Source organism: Pelophylax lessonae (assembly GCF_965119305.1).
Source record: "Pelophylax lessonae genome assembly, chromosome: 5".
Taxonomy (NCBI): Eukaryota; Metazoa; Chordata; class Amphibia; order Anura; family Ranidae; genus Pelophylax; species Pelophylax lessonae.
In genome coordinates, this window is record NC_138772.1 from 381396402 (window position 1) to 381414837 (window position 18436).

The 18436-nt window shown below is 41.9% G+C and overlaps 1 protein-coding gene across 1 annotated transcript in view; it reads left to right on the forward strand.

Annotated features, from left to right (window-relative positions):
* The first annotated feature begins 1265 nt into the window (after positions 1 to 1265).
* Positions 1266 to 18436, forward strand: part of AFG3L2 (AFG3 like matrix AAA peptidase subunit 2) — an 84802-nt gene continuing 67631 nt past the window's right edge. Inside the window, exons 1-3 of the mRNA XM_082258303.1 lie at positions 1266 to 1388; positions 9060 to 9150; positions 17727 to 17795. Of these exons, the coding sequence (XP_082114429.1) occupies positions 1281 to 1388; positions 9060 to 9150; positions 17727 to 17795 (268 nt within the window). The 5' untranslated portion in view covers positions 1266 to 1280. The remainder of the gene's footprint in view (positions 1389 to 9059; positions 9151 to 17726; positions 17796 to 18436) is intronic.

Below are 18436 nucleotides of genomic sequence, written 5' to 3' on the forward strand. Positions count from 1 at the left end.
CAACGGGGCACCATTTCTCCCACTGACCAGCAACGGGGCACCATTTCTCCCACTGACCAGCAACGGGGCACCATTTCTCCCACTGACCAGCAACGGGGCACCATTTCCCCCACTGACCAACAACGGGGCACCATTTCTCCCACTGACCAGCAAAGGGGCACCATTTCCCCCACTGACCAGCAAAGGGGCACCATTTCTCCCACTGACCAGCAATGGGGCACCATTTCTCCCACTGACCAGCAACGGGGCACCATTTCTCCCACTGACCAGCAACGGGGCACCATTTCTCCCACTGACCAGCAACGGGGCACCATTTCTCCCACTGACCAGCAACGGGGCACCATTTTTCCCACTGACCAGCAACGGGGCACCATTTCTCCCACTGACCAGCAAAGGGGCACCATTTCCCCCACTGACCAGCAAAGGGGCACCATTTCTCCCACTGACCAACAACGGGGCACCATTTCTCCCACTGACCAGCAAAGGGGCACCATTTCCCCCACTGACCAGCAAAGGGGCACCATTTCTCCCACTGACCAGCAATGGGGCACCATTTCTCCCACTGACCAGCAATGGGGCACCATTTCTCCCACTGACCAGCAATGGGGCACCATTTCCCCCACTGACCAGCAACGGGGCACCATTTCTCCCACTAACAATGGGGCACCATTTCTCCCACTGACCAACCATCGGGAACCATTTCTCCCACTAACAATGGGGCACCACTGGGAACCATTTCTCCCACTGACCAACAATGGGAACCATTTCTCCCACTGATAAACAATGAGGCACCATTTCTCCCACGAAAACCAATGGTGAGGCATTGTTTACCCCCGATAACATTGGGCAATTTTCTAATCCCACTAGCCCCCCTAAAGCCCAAAGGACAGTAAAGTGTCTCTTTGTTTGGAGACCCCTGCCCTACATGATGGAGTATTATTCCCCTGTTGTACTCCAGTCATATTTCATCCCACCATCACATTCTCTCCTCAGCCTCCCTCTCTGTGACCCCTGCTCTTTGCTGGTGAAGCGATGTCATTGTGTAGAAGGCGCACAGTCACGGTGACTGATCAGTGTTACGGACACCTGATCACCGCACAGGAAACAGAGCTGTCACTGGGCCCCGCCCCCTGTCTGTCGTCACTAAGCAGGGACACGGAAAACGAGCCGGTGATTGGTGCGGCCGGTGACGTCATTGCTGTGTTCCTGTAGGCTCCTGTGGAGGTCGTGTTATATATAATAGATGGAAGTGTGAAGTCTGTGTAGTGAGTCCAGGCTTCATGGCTCACCGGTGCCTGCAGCTGTCAGGGCTCTGCCGGCCTCTGAGCGGCGCTTTCCTCCCTCTAGTGTCTCATAGCCGGCGCCCTGGGGTCTGCTGTGTGAGGAGGGTGAGTAACCGCAATGACCAGGGCTGGCCCTACTGACATATGAGCCTGACTGTACACAGGGCAACGTTCTATTCACATGTCATAGTCTGCTATGGCCATACAAGTGGGTGAAGCCACCTCACCACTAGACTCTGTTAGGGGTACATTGTGGCCTCATCTCTTCTGTCACATTGGTGCTCTGAGGATACAAAAGTGGCTGAAATCACAGAAAATATCCATGTGTCTGACAGGCATTAGGGACAAACTCCACCTGTGATTTACAGTAGAACTAAAGGCATTCCTTTATGGATAAAGTTAGGGAGGGTTATAACCCCTGTCAGATATTTTTTCCATCTATGTCCCATTGGGGATATTTCCATTCACTTCCTGTCCCATAACCAAAACAGGAAGTCGGAGGAAATTCTTCCAAAGTGAGGGAATCCCTGGTTGTCACTAGATCTAGTGTCCCCATTGGAAGATTTCCCCACATGTCCTGTCCTAGGGACAATTCAAAATTTGGGATTTTTCTTGGTGATGATGGTAAACAGGACTGATTAGTCGGAGGGTGTGACATCACTACTCAGCCTCACCCAATCACAGAATGTTCTGCGTTCATTGAGAAATCTCAATGTCTGAATGGTGCTCGTGCCAAGCAACCGACCTCCTGTGTTCACAATGCAGTAGGCCAACTGCTTGACACGTGACCCAGACGCAAGTGGACATCACTGGAGGAGTGTGATTTCCTATTTCTATGGGGGTCCAAGATGGAGCAATGGAACTATGTCAAAATACCCAGACCTGGAATTCAGTATTCAGTCACACCTGGACATAGGATCTGATGCCTGCCAGACACATGGACAAGTTCCACTTTAATAGTTTCAAAACACAAGATGAAGTCACAATGTATACTATAGAGTATAGTGGTGAGGTGTATTTACCCTCCAGTGCCCAACCCGTGGCCCAGAGGCCCTTTTTGTGTCATCCCTTGGGGCCCATGCAGACACTAATTTATGTTTCCCTATTGCTCTGTTATAGTAGTGGTATTTAGCCTCATGTTCTGTCTTCAGTATTTGACAGTCTCCTGAAGCATGTCCCCAGTCTCTAACAACTCCTATAGCATGTTCACAGTCTCTGACAGTTCCCTCTACATGTCTGCAGTCTCTGACCATCTCTTGTATTCTGTCTGCAGTCTCTGACCATCTCTTGTATTCTGTCTGCAGTCTCTGACCATCTCTTGTATTCTGTCTGCAGTCTCTGACCATCTCTTGTATTCTGTCTGCAGTCTCTGACCATCTCTTGTATTCTGTCTGCAGTCTCTGACCATCTCTTGTATTCTGTCTGCAGTCTCTGACCATCTCTTGTATTCTGTCTGCAGTGTCTGACCATCTCTTGTATTCTGTCTGCAGTCTCTGATCATCTCTTGTATACTGTCTGCAGTCTCTGATCATCTCTTGTATACTGTCTGCAGTCTCTGATCATCTCTTGTATACTGTCTGCAGTCTCTGACCGTCTCTTGTATTCTGTCTGCAGTCTCTGACCATCTCTTGTATTCTGTCTGCAGTCTCTGACCATCTCTTGTATTCTGTCTGCAGTCTCTGACCATCTCTTGTATTCTGTCTGCAGTCTCTGACCATCTCTTGTATTCTGTCTGCAGTCTCTGACCATCTCTTGTATTCTGTCTGCAGTCTCTGACCATCTCTTGTATTCTGTCTGCAGTCTCTGACCGTCTCTTGTATTCTGTCTGCAGTCTCTGACCGTCTCTTGTATTCTGTCTGCAGTCTCTGACCATCTCTTGTATTCTGTCTGCAGTCTCTGACCATCTCTTGTATTCTGTCTGCAGTCTCTGACCATCTCTTGTATTCTGTCTGCAGTCTCTGACCATCTCTTGTATTCCGGCTGCAGTCTCTGACCGTCTCCTCTGAACTCCAGCCGTGTCTTGTATCATGCTCATAGTTTTTGACTAATTCCTGTTGTGTGTCCACTGTCTCTGATAATGAATATTCATAGAATTTTATGTGCAGCCCTTTGGTGATGTCAGGGTCCATGCTTGAGACCCTCTCATATAAAGAAAGTTGACCAGCATTGGTTTAACCAATTACTATAGTGATTTCCAGCTTATAGAGGGATCATACTATGGAATATGCATAGTTACATTGGTTCAAGCTGGAGCAATGTAACTAGGTAAAAATGACTCTGCTTTAATCACAGCCTTTGCCTTCTGGGTCCATTCACACTTTTACAATTGTGTGTTGCACTTAGGTTTAGTTTATTCCAAGTGAACAGGATTTTTTTTTTTTTAATTTTTTAATTTATTTTTTTTTACACTGTGACTGCTTTTACAGCCATGACGGCGGTAAAAGCACTACTTTTTCAAGCTCTCCGCCTGTGTTCCTGCAGCAATTGAGAAATACTGTGATAGCTGTGATTGGCCACATCTATCGCATGGTACAGGGCTGCTGTGAATGGCCCTACACTATGTGATCTCTGCAACCAATCACAGGGATCCCACAATAGTAAACAATGATACCAGGAAATGACATATTGCTTACTACTGTCTAGCGCTGCACGATTCTAGCAAAAATGAGAATCACAATTTTTTTGCTTAGAATCAAGATCCTCTCACGATTCTCAAAATCTTTTTTATTTTAATTTTATATAATTTTTTTATTTTTTTTATTATAAACCATTTGCAATAAAGCTGTGACTAGGATTACCCCCCTCTGTCATGAATTACCCCTGGGTACTGCTGGCTGGTGGGTACTGCTGTGGGTGCTGCTGGCTGGCACTGTTGGTGGTGGGTACTGCTGTGGGTGCTGCTGGCTGGCACTGTTGGTGGTGGGTACTGCCGTGGGTACTGTTGGTGGTGGGTACTGCTGTGGTTGCTGTTGTTGGTGGGTACTGCTGGCGAAGTGTGAAGATCGGCGCAGAGCTGATGCTTCTTGTAGCTCGGCTTTCCTTGGTCTCCTCTCACAGGCGGAGTGCATTTGATATCACTCTGCTTGTGACAGCACAGAGCCGGAACTACACAGGAAGCATCGGCTCCGTTCTGTCAGCTGAGCTCTGACATAGACAGCCACAATATCGCCCGGGTGTCAGCCAGACATCCCAAGTCTCTGGCATGCGGGCTGCAGCTGTGTGTGTCATAGACACATATAACACTGAGAATCGTCAGCATTCTGGATTGAGATCGTAGGGGGGGAATCGAGATTGCGATTCTTATACAATTAATCGTGCAGCTCTATTACTATCCATGCGATCGCTTATTAGCTATAGCGATCACGAAGGACCAGGGCTGCCCACAGCAGCCTGGTACATTGATCAGTGTTTCGCCGAGTCTGGTGGACACAAGGGGCACAGATCGTGCCTCTGCACGCTCCCAGGGAGCAAGCACAAGCGGCTGGTGGAGGGGGTGTACAGGTGTGTCCTCCCACGTTGGCACTTTTCCCGCCTGGCTGTTTATGTACTATGGCCGGACAGGAAGGTCGGGGGCAGTAAAAATAAGAGGTTCAGATGTAATTTTACCACCCTGTAACCTCCCTTTTTAAACTGCAAAGACAGCTGGATGGGGTTGTACCGATGCAGGACAAATGATCCCCCGTTTCATTAGGTGGGCAGTAACACCGCCAAATGGGGCCATTCTATACCTGAACCAAACGCTAGGATCATGATAGCAGCATTGTATTTCCATTCAAAAATTAGAGTTAGCTATAAAAAATAAATAAATAAAATGAGTATTCAGTAGTCGGCATTATTGACTCCTGAAAGCCTATCAGCAGCACTTGTGAAATGCAATCACAATGCATCAATATAAATGTAGATGAGCTTTTAGCAGCCCATTCATTTTCAGTAGGCTGCTAACACACAGGAACGGACATGACGAACATGCTGCCTTTTATAATTAAGCTGCACAACACATGGCACTGCTTTCCTGTATGCTGATTACTGTGATAGCCAATCACTGGCTATCGCAGCAATCGTGTGATTGAGATCTGTAAGCATTTGTCAGGGAAGTGTTGCTTCTGTATTTCCTATTCTGACTGTGATTTCATGTTGAGACACTGTAAGCGTCTGATCTGCAGGAACAAAGGCCTCTAGGTGACTTGCATAATGCGTTGTGTAACTTGACTGCATGAGCTACATAACTTCAATCCTAGGATGATTTATAAGGTCACTCAGCTTAAAGCAGTGTAAAATATGTAAAGGATATCTAAAGGCAAAACTTGTCTTTAGTTTTGGACAAAGTGAAGTTGGGTTAAAATATCTGTCATGCTTTTATTGCTACCTCTGCCCCTTTAGGGAAATTTCACCCTCTCAAAGTGTCCTGTTTACAATTATCATGGAAAGTGAAAGTAAAAGAAAATCCTAAATTCTGGGTTGTCCCCAGTAGATTCCATTCATTTACAGAGATTCTCTCACTGGGGTAGTTAGGGAGGGTTATAACCCCTGTCAGTTTTTTCTTTGCCATCTGTATCCCATTGGAAAGTTACCTTCACTTTCTGTAACATGTCTAGGTAACTCTCTAATGGGATGCAGATGGAAAATAAAAAACTGACAGGGGTTTTAACCCTCCCTAACTACCCAAAATAAAAAAGGTAAAGAAGAAAACGGGCGAAGCGCCTCTAAGTGCAGTATTTTTATTGAAGTCTAAGCACACAAAAACATGGCAACTCACAGAAAAGTGGAATATAGTTGGCTCGATGCGAAGTCAAACGGTGAGATGTCCATAGCGCCGCTGCCAAGAGGGAGGATAAGATGGAGGAGTCCTATCGGGTTGATGGAAGCGGAGGACAGGGAGATGCCGGCTGCCGTCCTCCAGGACCGGCTCGTTCTCTCGTGGCAGGCTGGGACGCAGCGTCAACCGCATGACGTAAGCAGGGTCAGAGTGTACACGACGCGTTTCAGAGCATGCGCCAAGCTCATACGGAGCATGCGCGCTCTTTTCTCAAGTGTTCCATACAGGGACCGCTCTGAGCCAGGAGGTTATATACACATGATCTATCGGTGGGAGTGTACAAGGGACAGGCAACCAATACAAATACATGGCGGCCATTTTAAAAAACAAGCTCTAATAAGCTGCAATATAGTAATATAAACATGGTAAATACTCATGATATTAAAATAAAGAAATGATCTATATATATATATATATATCTAATATGGAAATATCACATTGGATGGAATAAAGGACTGTTGTGTATTACCTACTATAGCACTGATCGCTCAATGGGCTAGTGGGTAAAAATATATAATACATTAGGTCCATTCAAAATTAACAATTGGTTTAAATAAATTAAACTGAATGTATGTAGCCTTAACAAGAATATTATACCGAATATCAACAGATGGAAATATTCATGAAATACAGTCACACAGAATAATAAAAAAGAGGCATGCCAAATATTAGAATATTAAAAGGTTAAAACATATTTATGTACATATGATTAAAAAATATGATTAAAAATTATATATATATATATATATATATATATATATATATATATATATATATATGAGTTGAATAAAATTATAAAGATTATATATATATATATATATAGATGTAAAAACATAAACCACTAAATTAATAATAAAAATATATATATAAATAATAATATCATATCGAGCCAACTATATTCCACTTTTCTGTGAGTTGCCATGTTTTTGTGTGCTTAGACTTCAATAAAAATACTGCACTTAGAGGCGCTTCGCCCGTTTTTCTTCTTTCTCTTTGTTCACAGATTGACTTCCTGTGTGGAGGAGCTGATCCTTCGTGCAGATTTACATTTTTACCCCCCAGCCCACTATCTCCATGGTTCTTCTACTTATGGACTTCACCCATTTCTTGTAACTGTTACATAGGTAACCCCAGTGTCTTTTTATCATTCAATTGTACTATTGAGAGCTCGACACATCCCAACATTGACCCATTACACTAGACCAGAGCGTCAGCATATCCTCTTTTCCCAAAATAAAAAAGGTGTCCTGTTTAGTTCTACCTTATTGTGTTGCAGCTTTGCCATTCTTAGATGTACAGGTTGTACTGGATTTTAGCCTGTTTTTCCTTTATCTTCACTTGATAAACCAGCCAGTAAGTCTGTTGTTTTTAAACTTTAACAGACCAAGCTGTCCAGACAAAGTAGCAGTTAGTGTTGAGACAAACCATTTACTACTGACGGGTGTGTATAATGGTCAGCGTTTTTTTATTCAAGCAAAACCTTTTGCCCAAAAGGGGGGAAAAAAGTATGTTGCTGTAACTACCTAAGGCGTAACTAAACCCTTCTATCCTTTAGCCCTCATTCGCATTGACTGCGGCTTTGAAATTGTGTGACTTCATCTGAAACTGCATGATTTTAAAGCCGCATGTCAGTGCGACTTAGGATGCGACTTGGAAGATATCTGCGCGGCTTCATGCACAAATGTCTATGCAAGTCGCACCTAAAATTGCCAAAAGTAGTGCAGGAACTACTCTTTCAATTTGGTGCGGCACCGCAAAGCGGGCATTGCACTGATTTGAACAGTGCGATTACCGGCAGTAGGATGCAATTTGACCTGTGAAATCGCATGACAAGTCGCTCCAAGGTAAACGAGCGCTTACAACCATGGAAGCTACCACCTTAGCCTCTGTTTGATCTGCAGTTGCTATTGTGGTGCACATATGATCATTTATGACACCAGCCATTCGTTGGCTTGACAATTTGGTTGAGAGCGCAAGCAACTGTGACAGTTATCATTCAATGTATGCCTTAAATGTAACTCTTTTAGGAAATTGTTAAATTGATGGGTTTACTTCCATTTAAGTGGACATCTAGTGGTAGAAAAAAGTACTACAGGGGGCAGCTCTGAATTAAAGGTGGATAATACAGCAAAAGCTGGTTTTATTTTAGGCTATTGATTTTTTTTTTTTTTTTTTTTTTTTGGAATTCTGTTTTGACTCATAGCAGCCATCTTTTATTGTTCTGCAGATGTGTTTGTGGTTTAAATAAGAAAATACATGTCATTGCTCTTAGTGTCTTGTTACTGAGTGCCGGTTCACATTTCTGCGATCACAGAGATCGCATGTAATTCGGAGCGCGCTGCTCCTAAAATTGAATGCGATCTCTGTGCGGTGCAAATTCAGCCATACAGTTTGTATGGCTGAATTTGCACCACAATGGCACCCAACACCCATAGGACCCTTTTTTTGGTCTGCAGCAGAATCAGATTGCATGGTGACTCACACTAGTGCGATCCAAATTTGTGCGAACTTTCAGATCACACTACGATATGCGATCTGATCGGTGGGTGTCGTTAACTTTTAATTGACACCCCCAGCGTATCGCATATGGCAGTGTGAACTGCCAGGGGTGCGGATGCGATGCGGAAACACTCTGTATATTCGCAGCCTTCCCGCATCGCAGAAATGTGAACCGGCACTTAAGGTTATGATTGTTTCATTGCAGGTGGGCTAGTATTAGTGTTGCCAGTTTGTAATATTTACAGGAAATCGAAGGAGAAATATGTTTTTGTAAATTTGATGTACTGTAGTTAAATTTCCTAATTAATATACAGTATGTTGCTCTCTTGCATTCTGACTTTTTTATTTTTTTATTTACATTTGTGTTTTATTCACGATATACACATAGAGTATGTTTATGTATTTGTTTGAGTTTGCAGGATATTTTGTAATTCATAGTAAAATTGATTTATGTTTTTCAGATTCAAACTCAAGTCACAAGATTACACAGGAACTCCTTACTGGCTAATGTGATATCTGCGTACACAAGGTTTTGTGCCCAGCCTCCTAAAGGTAGGTGGTCAGTAGAGGCAAAGAGGTTTTATATATTTTTTTTATTTTCTTTTTTTTGACAGCTGTGAGTGACCAGAGAACAGCTCTGTAAGAATCGAGCAAATGTACAATATATAAAGTGTCGCGTAAATTGCTATTGCTTTTGAAATGCCTGTAATAAAAAAAATATAAGTAGAGCTGCACGAATAATCGTTAAAAAAAATTAATAAAAATCGCAATCTCGATTCACCCCCCTCACGATCTTAAAACTGCATTCACATCCATTCCTGCCTTCCTAACCACTTCTGGACCGGAAGGTTTTACCCCTTTATTGACCAGGCCATTTTTTTGCAATTTGGCACTGCGTGACTTAACTGGTAATTGCGCAGTCATGCAATGCTGTGTCCAAACATAATTTATGTTCTTTTTTTCCCCACAAATAGAGCTTTCTTTTGGTGGTATTTGATCACCTCTGCGATGCTTATTTTTTGTGATACAAGCAAAAAAAGACAGAAACCTTTGAGGGAAAAAGTTACATTTTCTTCTTTTTCCTATAAAAAAAATATCCAATAAACTAAATTTTTCTCATACATTTAGCATTTAGGCCAAAATGTATTTAGCTACATGTCTTTGATAAAAACATTTCAATAAGCATATATTTATAGGTTTGCGCAAAAAATTATAGCTTCTTCAAACTACGGTGTATATTCTGGAATTCATGCAGCTTTTACTTTCCGATTGCCTATCTCATTTCTTGAAGTGCTAAAATGGCAGGGCAGTGCAACCCCCCCCAAATTACCCCTTTTTGGAAAGTAGACCCCCCCAAGGAATTTCCTGAGAGGCATGTTGAGCCCATTGAATATTTAACTTTTTTGTCACAGGTGTTTGTGTAAAAAAATAATTCTCTTTTTTTGTCATTTTTCAAAGTTGTCATTGAAATGATATATTGCTCATGCATGCTATGGGTATATGTGGAATTACACCTCAAATTACATCCTGCTGCTTCTCCTGAGGATGGGGGTACCCCATGTGTGAGACTTTTTGGCTGTCTAGCAGCGTACAGGACCCCAAAAACCAATCACTGCTTTCAGGCTTTCTAAGGGCGTAAATTGTTTATTTCGCTCCTCACTACCTATCACAGTTTCGGAGGCCATGAAATGCCAAGATAGCACAAAACTTCCCCTCAAATGACCCTTTTTTGGAAAGTAGACACCCTAAGCTGTTTGCTGAGAAGCATGTTCAGTCCATGGAATATTTTATATTCTGCCACAAGTTTTGGGAAAATGACATTTTTTTTTTTTTATACACAAAGTTGTGCTTTAAATAATATATTACTCTTAACATGCCAGGGGTATATGTGAAATGACACCCAAATTCACATTCTGCTGCTTCTGAGTACAGAGATACCCCATGTGTGAGACTTTTCGGCAGCCTAGCCACACACAGGACCCTGAAATCCAAACACCGCCTTCAGGATTTCTAAGGGCGTAAATTGTTGATTTCACTCCTCACTACCTATCACAGTTTTGGAGGTCATGAAATGCCAAGACAGCCCAAAACCCCCCCTCCCCCCAAATTACCCCTTTTTTGGAGATCTCGCTTTTTGTCACAAAGTTTTGAAAAAAGATTTAAAAAAATGCATTTTATTTTCTTTCTTCATCTTCCAAAACAAATGAGAGCTGCAAAATACTCACTATGCCTCTTAGCAAATACCTTGGGGTGTCTACTTTCCGAAAAGGGGTAATTCGGGGGGTTTTGTGCTGTCTTGGCATTTCATGGCCTGCGAAACTGTGATAGGTAGTGAGGAGTGAAATCCACTGCCTAAAAGTCTCACATATGTGGTATCCCCATACTCAGGAGAAGCAGCAGGACGATTTTTGGGGTGTCATTATACATATACCCATGGCATGTTTGAGCAATATATCATTTAGTGCAGGCCTCGACAAATCCCTGGCGCCAGGTCGCATTTGCGACTAGAATTAGCGACCTGGCGCCTGGGGTGCCCTGCGGGACGTGTCCTGTCCCTTTTGCGCCCCCCACCTCCTCTTCGAGTTCACGGACTTCCCGCCGTCCAAAAATTGAGTCCCCGGCTTTTCGGCCTTCTTCTGTGAGATGAGAAGCTAGGGGAACTGGCGCCCTCTTGTGGTGGCCGGGAGTAATGCATGTTCTCAATGCCTTCCCTTCTCCTTCCAAAGAGGAGAAGAGAGGGAAGTTTTTTAAGGCTTCATCTCTCTGTCCAGTTACCTTTGCTTAAAGGTAAGTGGACAGGGAGTGTGGTTATTATTATTAATTTATTTTTTAAATGTAAAAAAAATAAATAATAATTTTTTTCTTTTTTTTAATTATTAAAAAATAAATAAAATGTTTTCTTTTTTTTTTTTTTCAATTCTTATTAAAAAAATAATATAATAATAATAATAATAAAAAAAAAAAAAGTATATGTGTATATATATATATATATATACTTTTTTTTTTTTTTTTTTTTTCCTCATCGCCGTGCCACAGCCGAAGGCCCCTTTCACACGGGCTGTCTGATCAGGTCCGCCTGTCAGTTTTTCAGGCAGACCTGACCAGACCGTTCAGTCTCCTCTATGGAGCGGTAATCTGCCGCCATCTGACCCTGCCCGCCAAAAACAGCTTGATTGTTAGTTTAAAAAAAAAAAAAACTGGCTCCTAACTTTTTTAGCTGGCTCCTAGATTTCAGGCAAATTTGTCAAGCCCTGATTTAGTGACAACTTTATGTATATATTAAAAAAAAAAATTGTAAATTTCCCGAAACTTGCGGCAAAATATAAAATATTCCATGGACTCAACATGCCTCTCAGCAAATAGCTTGGGATGTCTACTTTCCAAAAAGGGGTCATTTTGGGGGTGTTTGAACTGTCCTGGCATTTTATGCCCAATATTAGAAGCTTATGCCACAAATCACCCACTCTTCTAAGCACTTGAAGACCAAGCCTTTTCTGATAGTTTTTGTTTACATCAAAAAATATTTTTTTTTTTTACTAGAAAATTACTTTGAACCCCCAAACATTATATAGTTTTTTTTTTGTTTTTTTTTTAAGCCGAGGCCCTACAGAACAAAATGATGGGTGTTGCAATTTTTTTTTTTTTTTTTTGTCACACTGTATTTGCGCAGAGATTTTCGAAATGCAATTTTTTGAGGAAAAAAAAACCTTTTTTTTAATTTTAATGCATAATTACACTATATATTGCCCATTTGTTTGGTAAAATATAAAAGATAATCTTATGCCAAGTACATAGATACAAACATGATATGCTTTAAAAAATTGCACACACTCCTGTGCAGCAGCGACAAACTACGTACATTTTTAAAAGCCTTTACAGGTTACCACTTTAGATTTACGGAGGAGGTCCACTGCAAGAATTACTGCCCTCGATCTGACATCGGCGGCGATACCTCACATGCATGCTTCAGTTGCTGTTTACATATGGCACCAGACTGATGCTTGAGTTCAGAAAGGGAAAGAATCCGCGCTTAGAATAAAGATTTTGATATGAAGATTGGCTGCAGCCTACCTCTAAACTGTTCACAGAATGTACAGTAAAGGTATAAGGACAATAAGGAGGTAAGTGGCGCTGCCAAAAAAGCAAAACGGGGTAAGTGGCGCTGCCAAAAAAGCAGGGACAAAAAGAAGTACTAAAGTGTCCACAACATAGATAACCAATTCCGAGTAAACATACAGATATTAAAGTGACCTTTAGGTGACATACATAATTAAATATTCTATACATATTATGCAGAATAATCACAGGTCCTTATTGGGTTCCTCTGGTTCTGGTGTCAGTAGAAGTCATATCACCCTTGTTTGGTTGGAAATATAATTGGGGGTCTTTAAAGTGGATGCTCTCAAATGGCCACGTGTGTCCAGGGTATATGTATAAGGAAAGAGACTTGTATAGTGAAGTACCGTTTGAATAATACAAAGTTTAATAAAAAATGGTCTCACATATACACAGTTAAAATCAGGCAATGAAAACCGCATGAGCCCTGGGATATCAGCCGCGGTCTATCAGTTCTGGAACGATGTGCGTTCCACGCGGTCCAGAAGTGTGTTCCAAGTGTAAATATATATAATATATATATATATTTTTTTTATTGTTATCACAGGGAATTTAAATATCCCCTATGACAGCAATAAGTAGTGACAGGTACTGCACAGGTACAATTTGGAGTCTATTAGACTCTAGATCTCTCCTCTGCCCTTAAAGCATCTGACCACACCAAGATTGGTGTGATAAGATGCTTTCCCAATTTCCCAATGGCGCTCTTTGTATCTGACAAAACCGAAGTCATGAAATGCTCGTAGCTTCCGGTATCTTAGGCCATAGAGATGATTGGAGCCATTCTGGTCTTCAATCAGCTCTATGGTCTACTGACGGAACCACCGGCTGCAGTCTCGGGTTACCTGGTGGGACAGGGGAGCCCAAGAAAACCATGGAAGGCGTATATGGTAAGGTTATTTTTTTCATGCAGCCTGTGGGCTGAATGAAAAAAGAGAACCTAACAGATCCCTCCATTCACATTGATTAATGCAGATGAAGAAATGCCCAGCATTTGGCCCTCCAGCATCCACCCACTTCTAATGATGGGCATACATGCACTGTTTATTTTTCATTCAGCCCATGAAAAAGAACAGAAGAAGATTCCTCCATTCGCATTGATCGATGTGGATGAAGAAATCTCTGCCAAGAAAAGTGTTAAAAAATATTTGGCGAAGCATAGGGCAGACCCCCCCCCCCCCCACGTGTAACCCATCCCATCCCCTATGCTCTTCTCCTGCTCCTACAGCGCTGCAATCATTGATTTTCGTATATGCTGAGAGAAAACGCTGTTGCTGTCAGAATAAACAAATCAGTGCTGCAGCTGATGGACATACCTGCAAAGCAAACAGTGGTTAACAATAAAACACAGTAACAATAAAACATTACATAATAATAGTATACAGTACAGTAGAATGGTGGTATCTGCAAAGAAAACTATGGTTAACAATGAAAGACAGTAACAATAAAACCTTACAGTATAACAGTATATTATAAAGTACAGTAAAAGAGTAAGAACAGAAAATTAACTCAAAACGACTACCGTATTTTTCGCCGTATAAGACGCACCGGCATATAAGACGCACCCAATTTTAAAGGAGGAAAATCTAGAGAAAAAAAAAAATTCTGAACCAAATACTGCAGTAAAATATTTTATATCAACAGGTGATGGTACAGGCATGGTACAGGCATGGCACAGGTGAGGGTACAGGCATGGCACAGGTGAGGGTACAGGCATGGCACAGGTGAGGGTACAGGCATGGCACAGGTGATGGTATAGGCATGGCACAGGTGATGGTATAGGCATACAAATGATTAAAATGTGTAGTGCGCTAATTCTGTGAAACTTATAAACATAAATATGTGAACAATAGGAACACCAATGTCCTTAATAAATAGGATGAGATATAAAACATAAAAGTCCATGAAGTTCATAAAAGGTCCATATATGCAACAGTTCACATAAGTCCTTGAATGAAGAAATCCCAATACCAAACAAGTGATTTCAATGAAAACGAATGAGGGAAAGGTGTTTCAAGGTGCTTGTTAAAGTGCAGGTATTCCCCTTACCAGACGGGTGAAAAATTAAGTGCAATGTATCTCCAAACAAAAAGATGCGTGCAGTGATATAGATAGCCCAGCTCTGCCCACCTCGTGGCCGGTTTGAGAGTAGATAAACTCTTACCAGATGACATAAAACTTAAGGTGTATGGATAACTTCTGGATATCTTTCAGCTCAATGGTAATGACCGCCCCCCAAGCTTGCGGCTCCCTGTTGTCCCTTGGAAGTGAAACTTCATCCAGGTGTTCACAGGTGATTTCCCAAAAATAAACAAGGGGGGACTAATAGTGCATTATCCTTATAACTTTTATTGCTGATACTCAAAGATGCACTTACAGTTAAGACGATATAATAAGCTTGCTGGAACCCTGTAGATCCGTGGCCGCCTGCAGTGCGGACCGCGGATGTAGTTAGTGACGGCGTGCCTTCTTTCTGACGCGTTTCCTCCGAGCGGACTTCTACTGAGACAGGAGGGATCCCATAGAGCTATATTTACACTGCAGGCGGCCACGGATCTACATGTTTTGGTAAAAAAAAATCGCAAAAAGCGTATTTTGATTGGTTTGCGCAAAAGTTATTGCGTTTACTAACTAAGGGAAAGATTTTTGTTGTTTTTTTTTTTTTTTTAAAGCGTAATGGCGGCGATCTGCAAATTTTTTTTTTTTTTTTTGCGGTACTGCGACATTGCGGTGGACAGATCGGACCCTTGACTGACATTTTTTACCCTTTTGGGGGTACCAGTGACATTACTACAGTAATCAGTGCTATACATATGCACTGTTACTGTAAAATGACACTGGCAGTGAAGGGCTTAACTTTTTTTTGAGAGGCAGGGGTTATGCGTGTCCCTAGGGGCGTGATTCTAACTGTGATTGGCTGTGGCTTGAGGTGTAGGAACAGTGATCAACGGTCCTACATAGTAGAACCGTATGATCACCATTCATACACGGGGGAGAATGACAGGCGGCTTGTTTACATCAGCCGCCTGCCTTTCTCCCGCTCTAACGGACGATCGCGAGTGACCGGCGGACATCGGATCCGCCGGGCACACGCGTGGGGGGGGTGCCTCCGGCGGCGCGCGCTCGCTCCCTAGACCCTCACAAGCTAGCGACGTAGACCTACGTCTCTTTGCCTGTGAGGGGCTGACTGCCGACGTAAATAGTCGTGCGGCGGTCGGCAAGTGGTTAAGTAAATCAACCACACTGGCAAAAGTGTTAAGAAAACTTCAGCATCTTTTACAAAAATGGAGGAACAAAGGGGTTCATTTGTTTTTTTTTTTTTTATGTGTAAACAAGGTCATGTTTAAAGCTAAACCTTAAGGCTACATTCACACCTGAGCGTAGCGTTTTCGCGCGTTTTTTACCGCGATTTTTACCGCAATTTACAGGCGTTTTTACAAGCGTTTTTTGTACAGGCGTTTTTAGATTGAATAGAAACCAATGGAAAACGCCTGTAATCTGCCCAAAAAGAAGCTCATGTACTTTTTTGAGCGTTGGGAGTTTTGCTTACAGCGTCAAAACGCTCAGATGTGAACAGGGGCCATTGAAATGAATAGGATTTGTCTTGTTGGGCGTTTTGAGAGCTGATCATAGAGCAGAAAAACTCCCCAAAACGCCTAGATGTGAACGGAGCCTAAAGTAGAACTATAAGCAAAACATTTTTTTTTTTTTTGTTTTGAATACAGCAAGGGAGGGTTATAATGACCCCTGTTCGATTTTTTTTTTTTTTTTCCCGCCATCTGTGTCCCTTTTTTTGAAGATTTCACTTCCTGTCCCACAGCCTAACAGGAAGTGAGAGGAAATCCCTGCAAATTAAGGGAATTTTGTGGGAACCCCCAGGTCACCAAAACTAGTGTCCCCATTGAAGATTTCCCCTCTATTACTTTTCTGGGAACAACCCAAATTTTTTTTTTTTTTTTTTTTTACTTCCAATGATAATGGTGAATGGACAAATCAAGAGGGTGATCTCCTCTTTAATGGGGGCACAAATAGCAATGAAAACAGGTGTTCTAATCCATCTGCACGCTATCCAAAACCCCCAAAAATGTTTTGCCTTTAGTTATACTTTAAAGCATTCTGTAAGTGGAACTTCACTCTCCCAAACAACATTGATTCTTTTTAATCTTCCTGCTGCTAGCATTCCTGAATAGATGGTAAAGTATATTATTATTTACTTGTGTTTTAAACTTTTTTCTTTAGTTCCTTTCTGGTTTCTTGCCTAGGAAAATGTCATACATCCCAGGAGTCTTCAGGAGGGGAGGAGAGAAGGAGGGGTTTTCTCAGCTAAGCACCCACTGCATCCATACTTGAGCTCTGCCTTTACTCAAGATGGCCATGGCTAGAAATGCTAGGGGGTTGAATTTTAAAGTGATTTCTCAACAAAATAAAGCATGATACCTGGATGGATGGGGGGAATTTGCTTTAAATATTAAAAATGAATGTAATAGCGTTTTTGGTTTTTGTGCTGAGATGCAGTGAAGATCCGCTTTATTACCACCCCTGCCCCACCCACCCCACTTTGCTTCAGCTAATAAAGAATTCAATGCTTGTTTTATCTAAGGGATAAGATAATAAAGTAATTTTGATGTGATCCAGAATTGTGCACCAGTCAGTGCTCTGGTCCTTTTCTCTTCAACACCAGAATGTGGTTGGGCACTTCTGCGTCGCCATGCACAATGCAGGCCAAGCATTCCATTGTACATGATGATCTTGAGGGGGGCAGCGGCAAGACTGTTTGAAGACCAGCAAAAAGATCAGTTTTGGGGGACTGTTTATTTCAAGTGGAACTGGTGGCGAGCAAGGTTTAAGGTTGGCAATGCTCTGTTTTTATATCATCCCCTAGAAAATAAATGGCTGGGGGCATTCTAGGCTATAATGTTGGGTGAATTTATATTGCTGCACCTTTCAATGACCTAAATAGTTAAAATGTAAAATTGAATGCCCACTTTAAACAAGACATGTTAATTTTTCAGGTTTTGAAAAATACTTTCCAAATAGGAAGAATAGCAAGAAAGCAAATGATTCCAAAGTGGAGCTAAAAGGTAAACTTTTTTTCTCTAAAAATAATGCATGAACTAGGTTTTATGAATCCGGTGGCAACTTTCATTCTTTGACTGGCTGGCCGCAGCTTGGTTGCCAGCTAGAAATGCTGATCTCCAATTTATTACAAGTAAAGGCAATGTTTTATAAGTAAAATGGCAGCTTCCCCTTATCCCAAGTGCATACAGCGGGTGGGCTGGATTAAGAGTTACTGCCTGCACGCTTTGGGCCCAGAATGACACCAAGTTCTTTAATACAAACATGTTAAGTATATATTTAAAAATCATCTTCTTTCAGGCTGATATGCAACTATGTGCAAACAATTATTGCTAACTAGCAACAGGTCACTAACGTCATTGGATATAAAACAGTATCTTGGAGAGTCAGAGTGTTTGAGAAGTAAAGATGGGCAGAGGTTCACCAATCTGTAAAAATTGTCAAACAATTTCAGAATACTGTTCCTCAATGTAAACTTGCAAAGATTTTAACTATATCATCATCTACAGTACATAATATTATAAGTTTCAGAGAATTTGGAGAAATCTCTGTGCACAAAGGACAAGGGCGAAACACAACATTGGATGCCTCAGATCTTTGGGCTCTCAGATGACACTGCAATAAAAATAGGCATGATTCTGTGAGA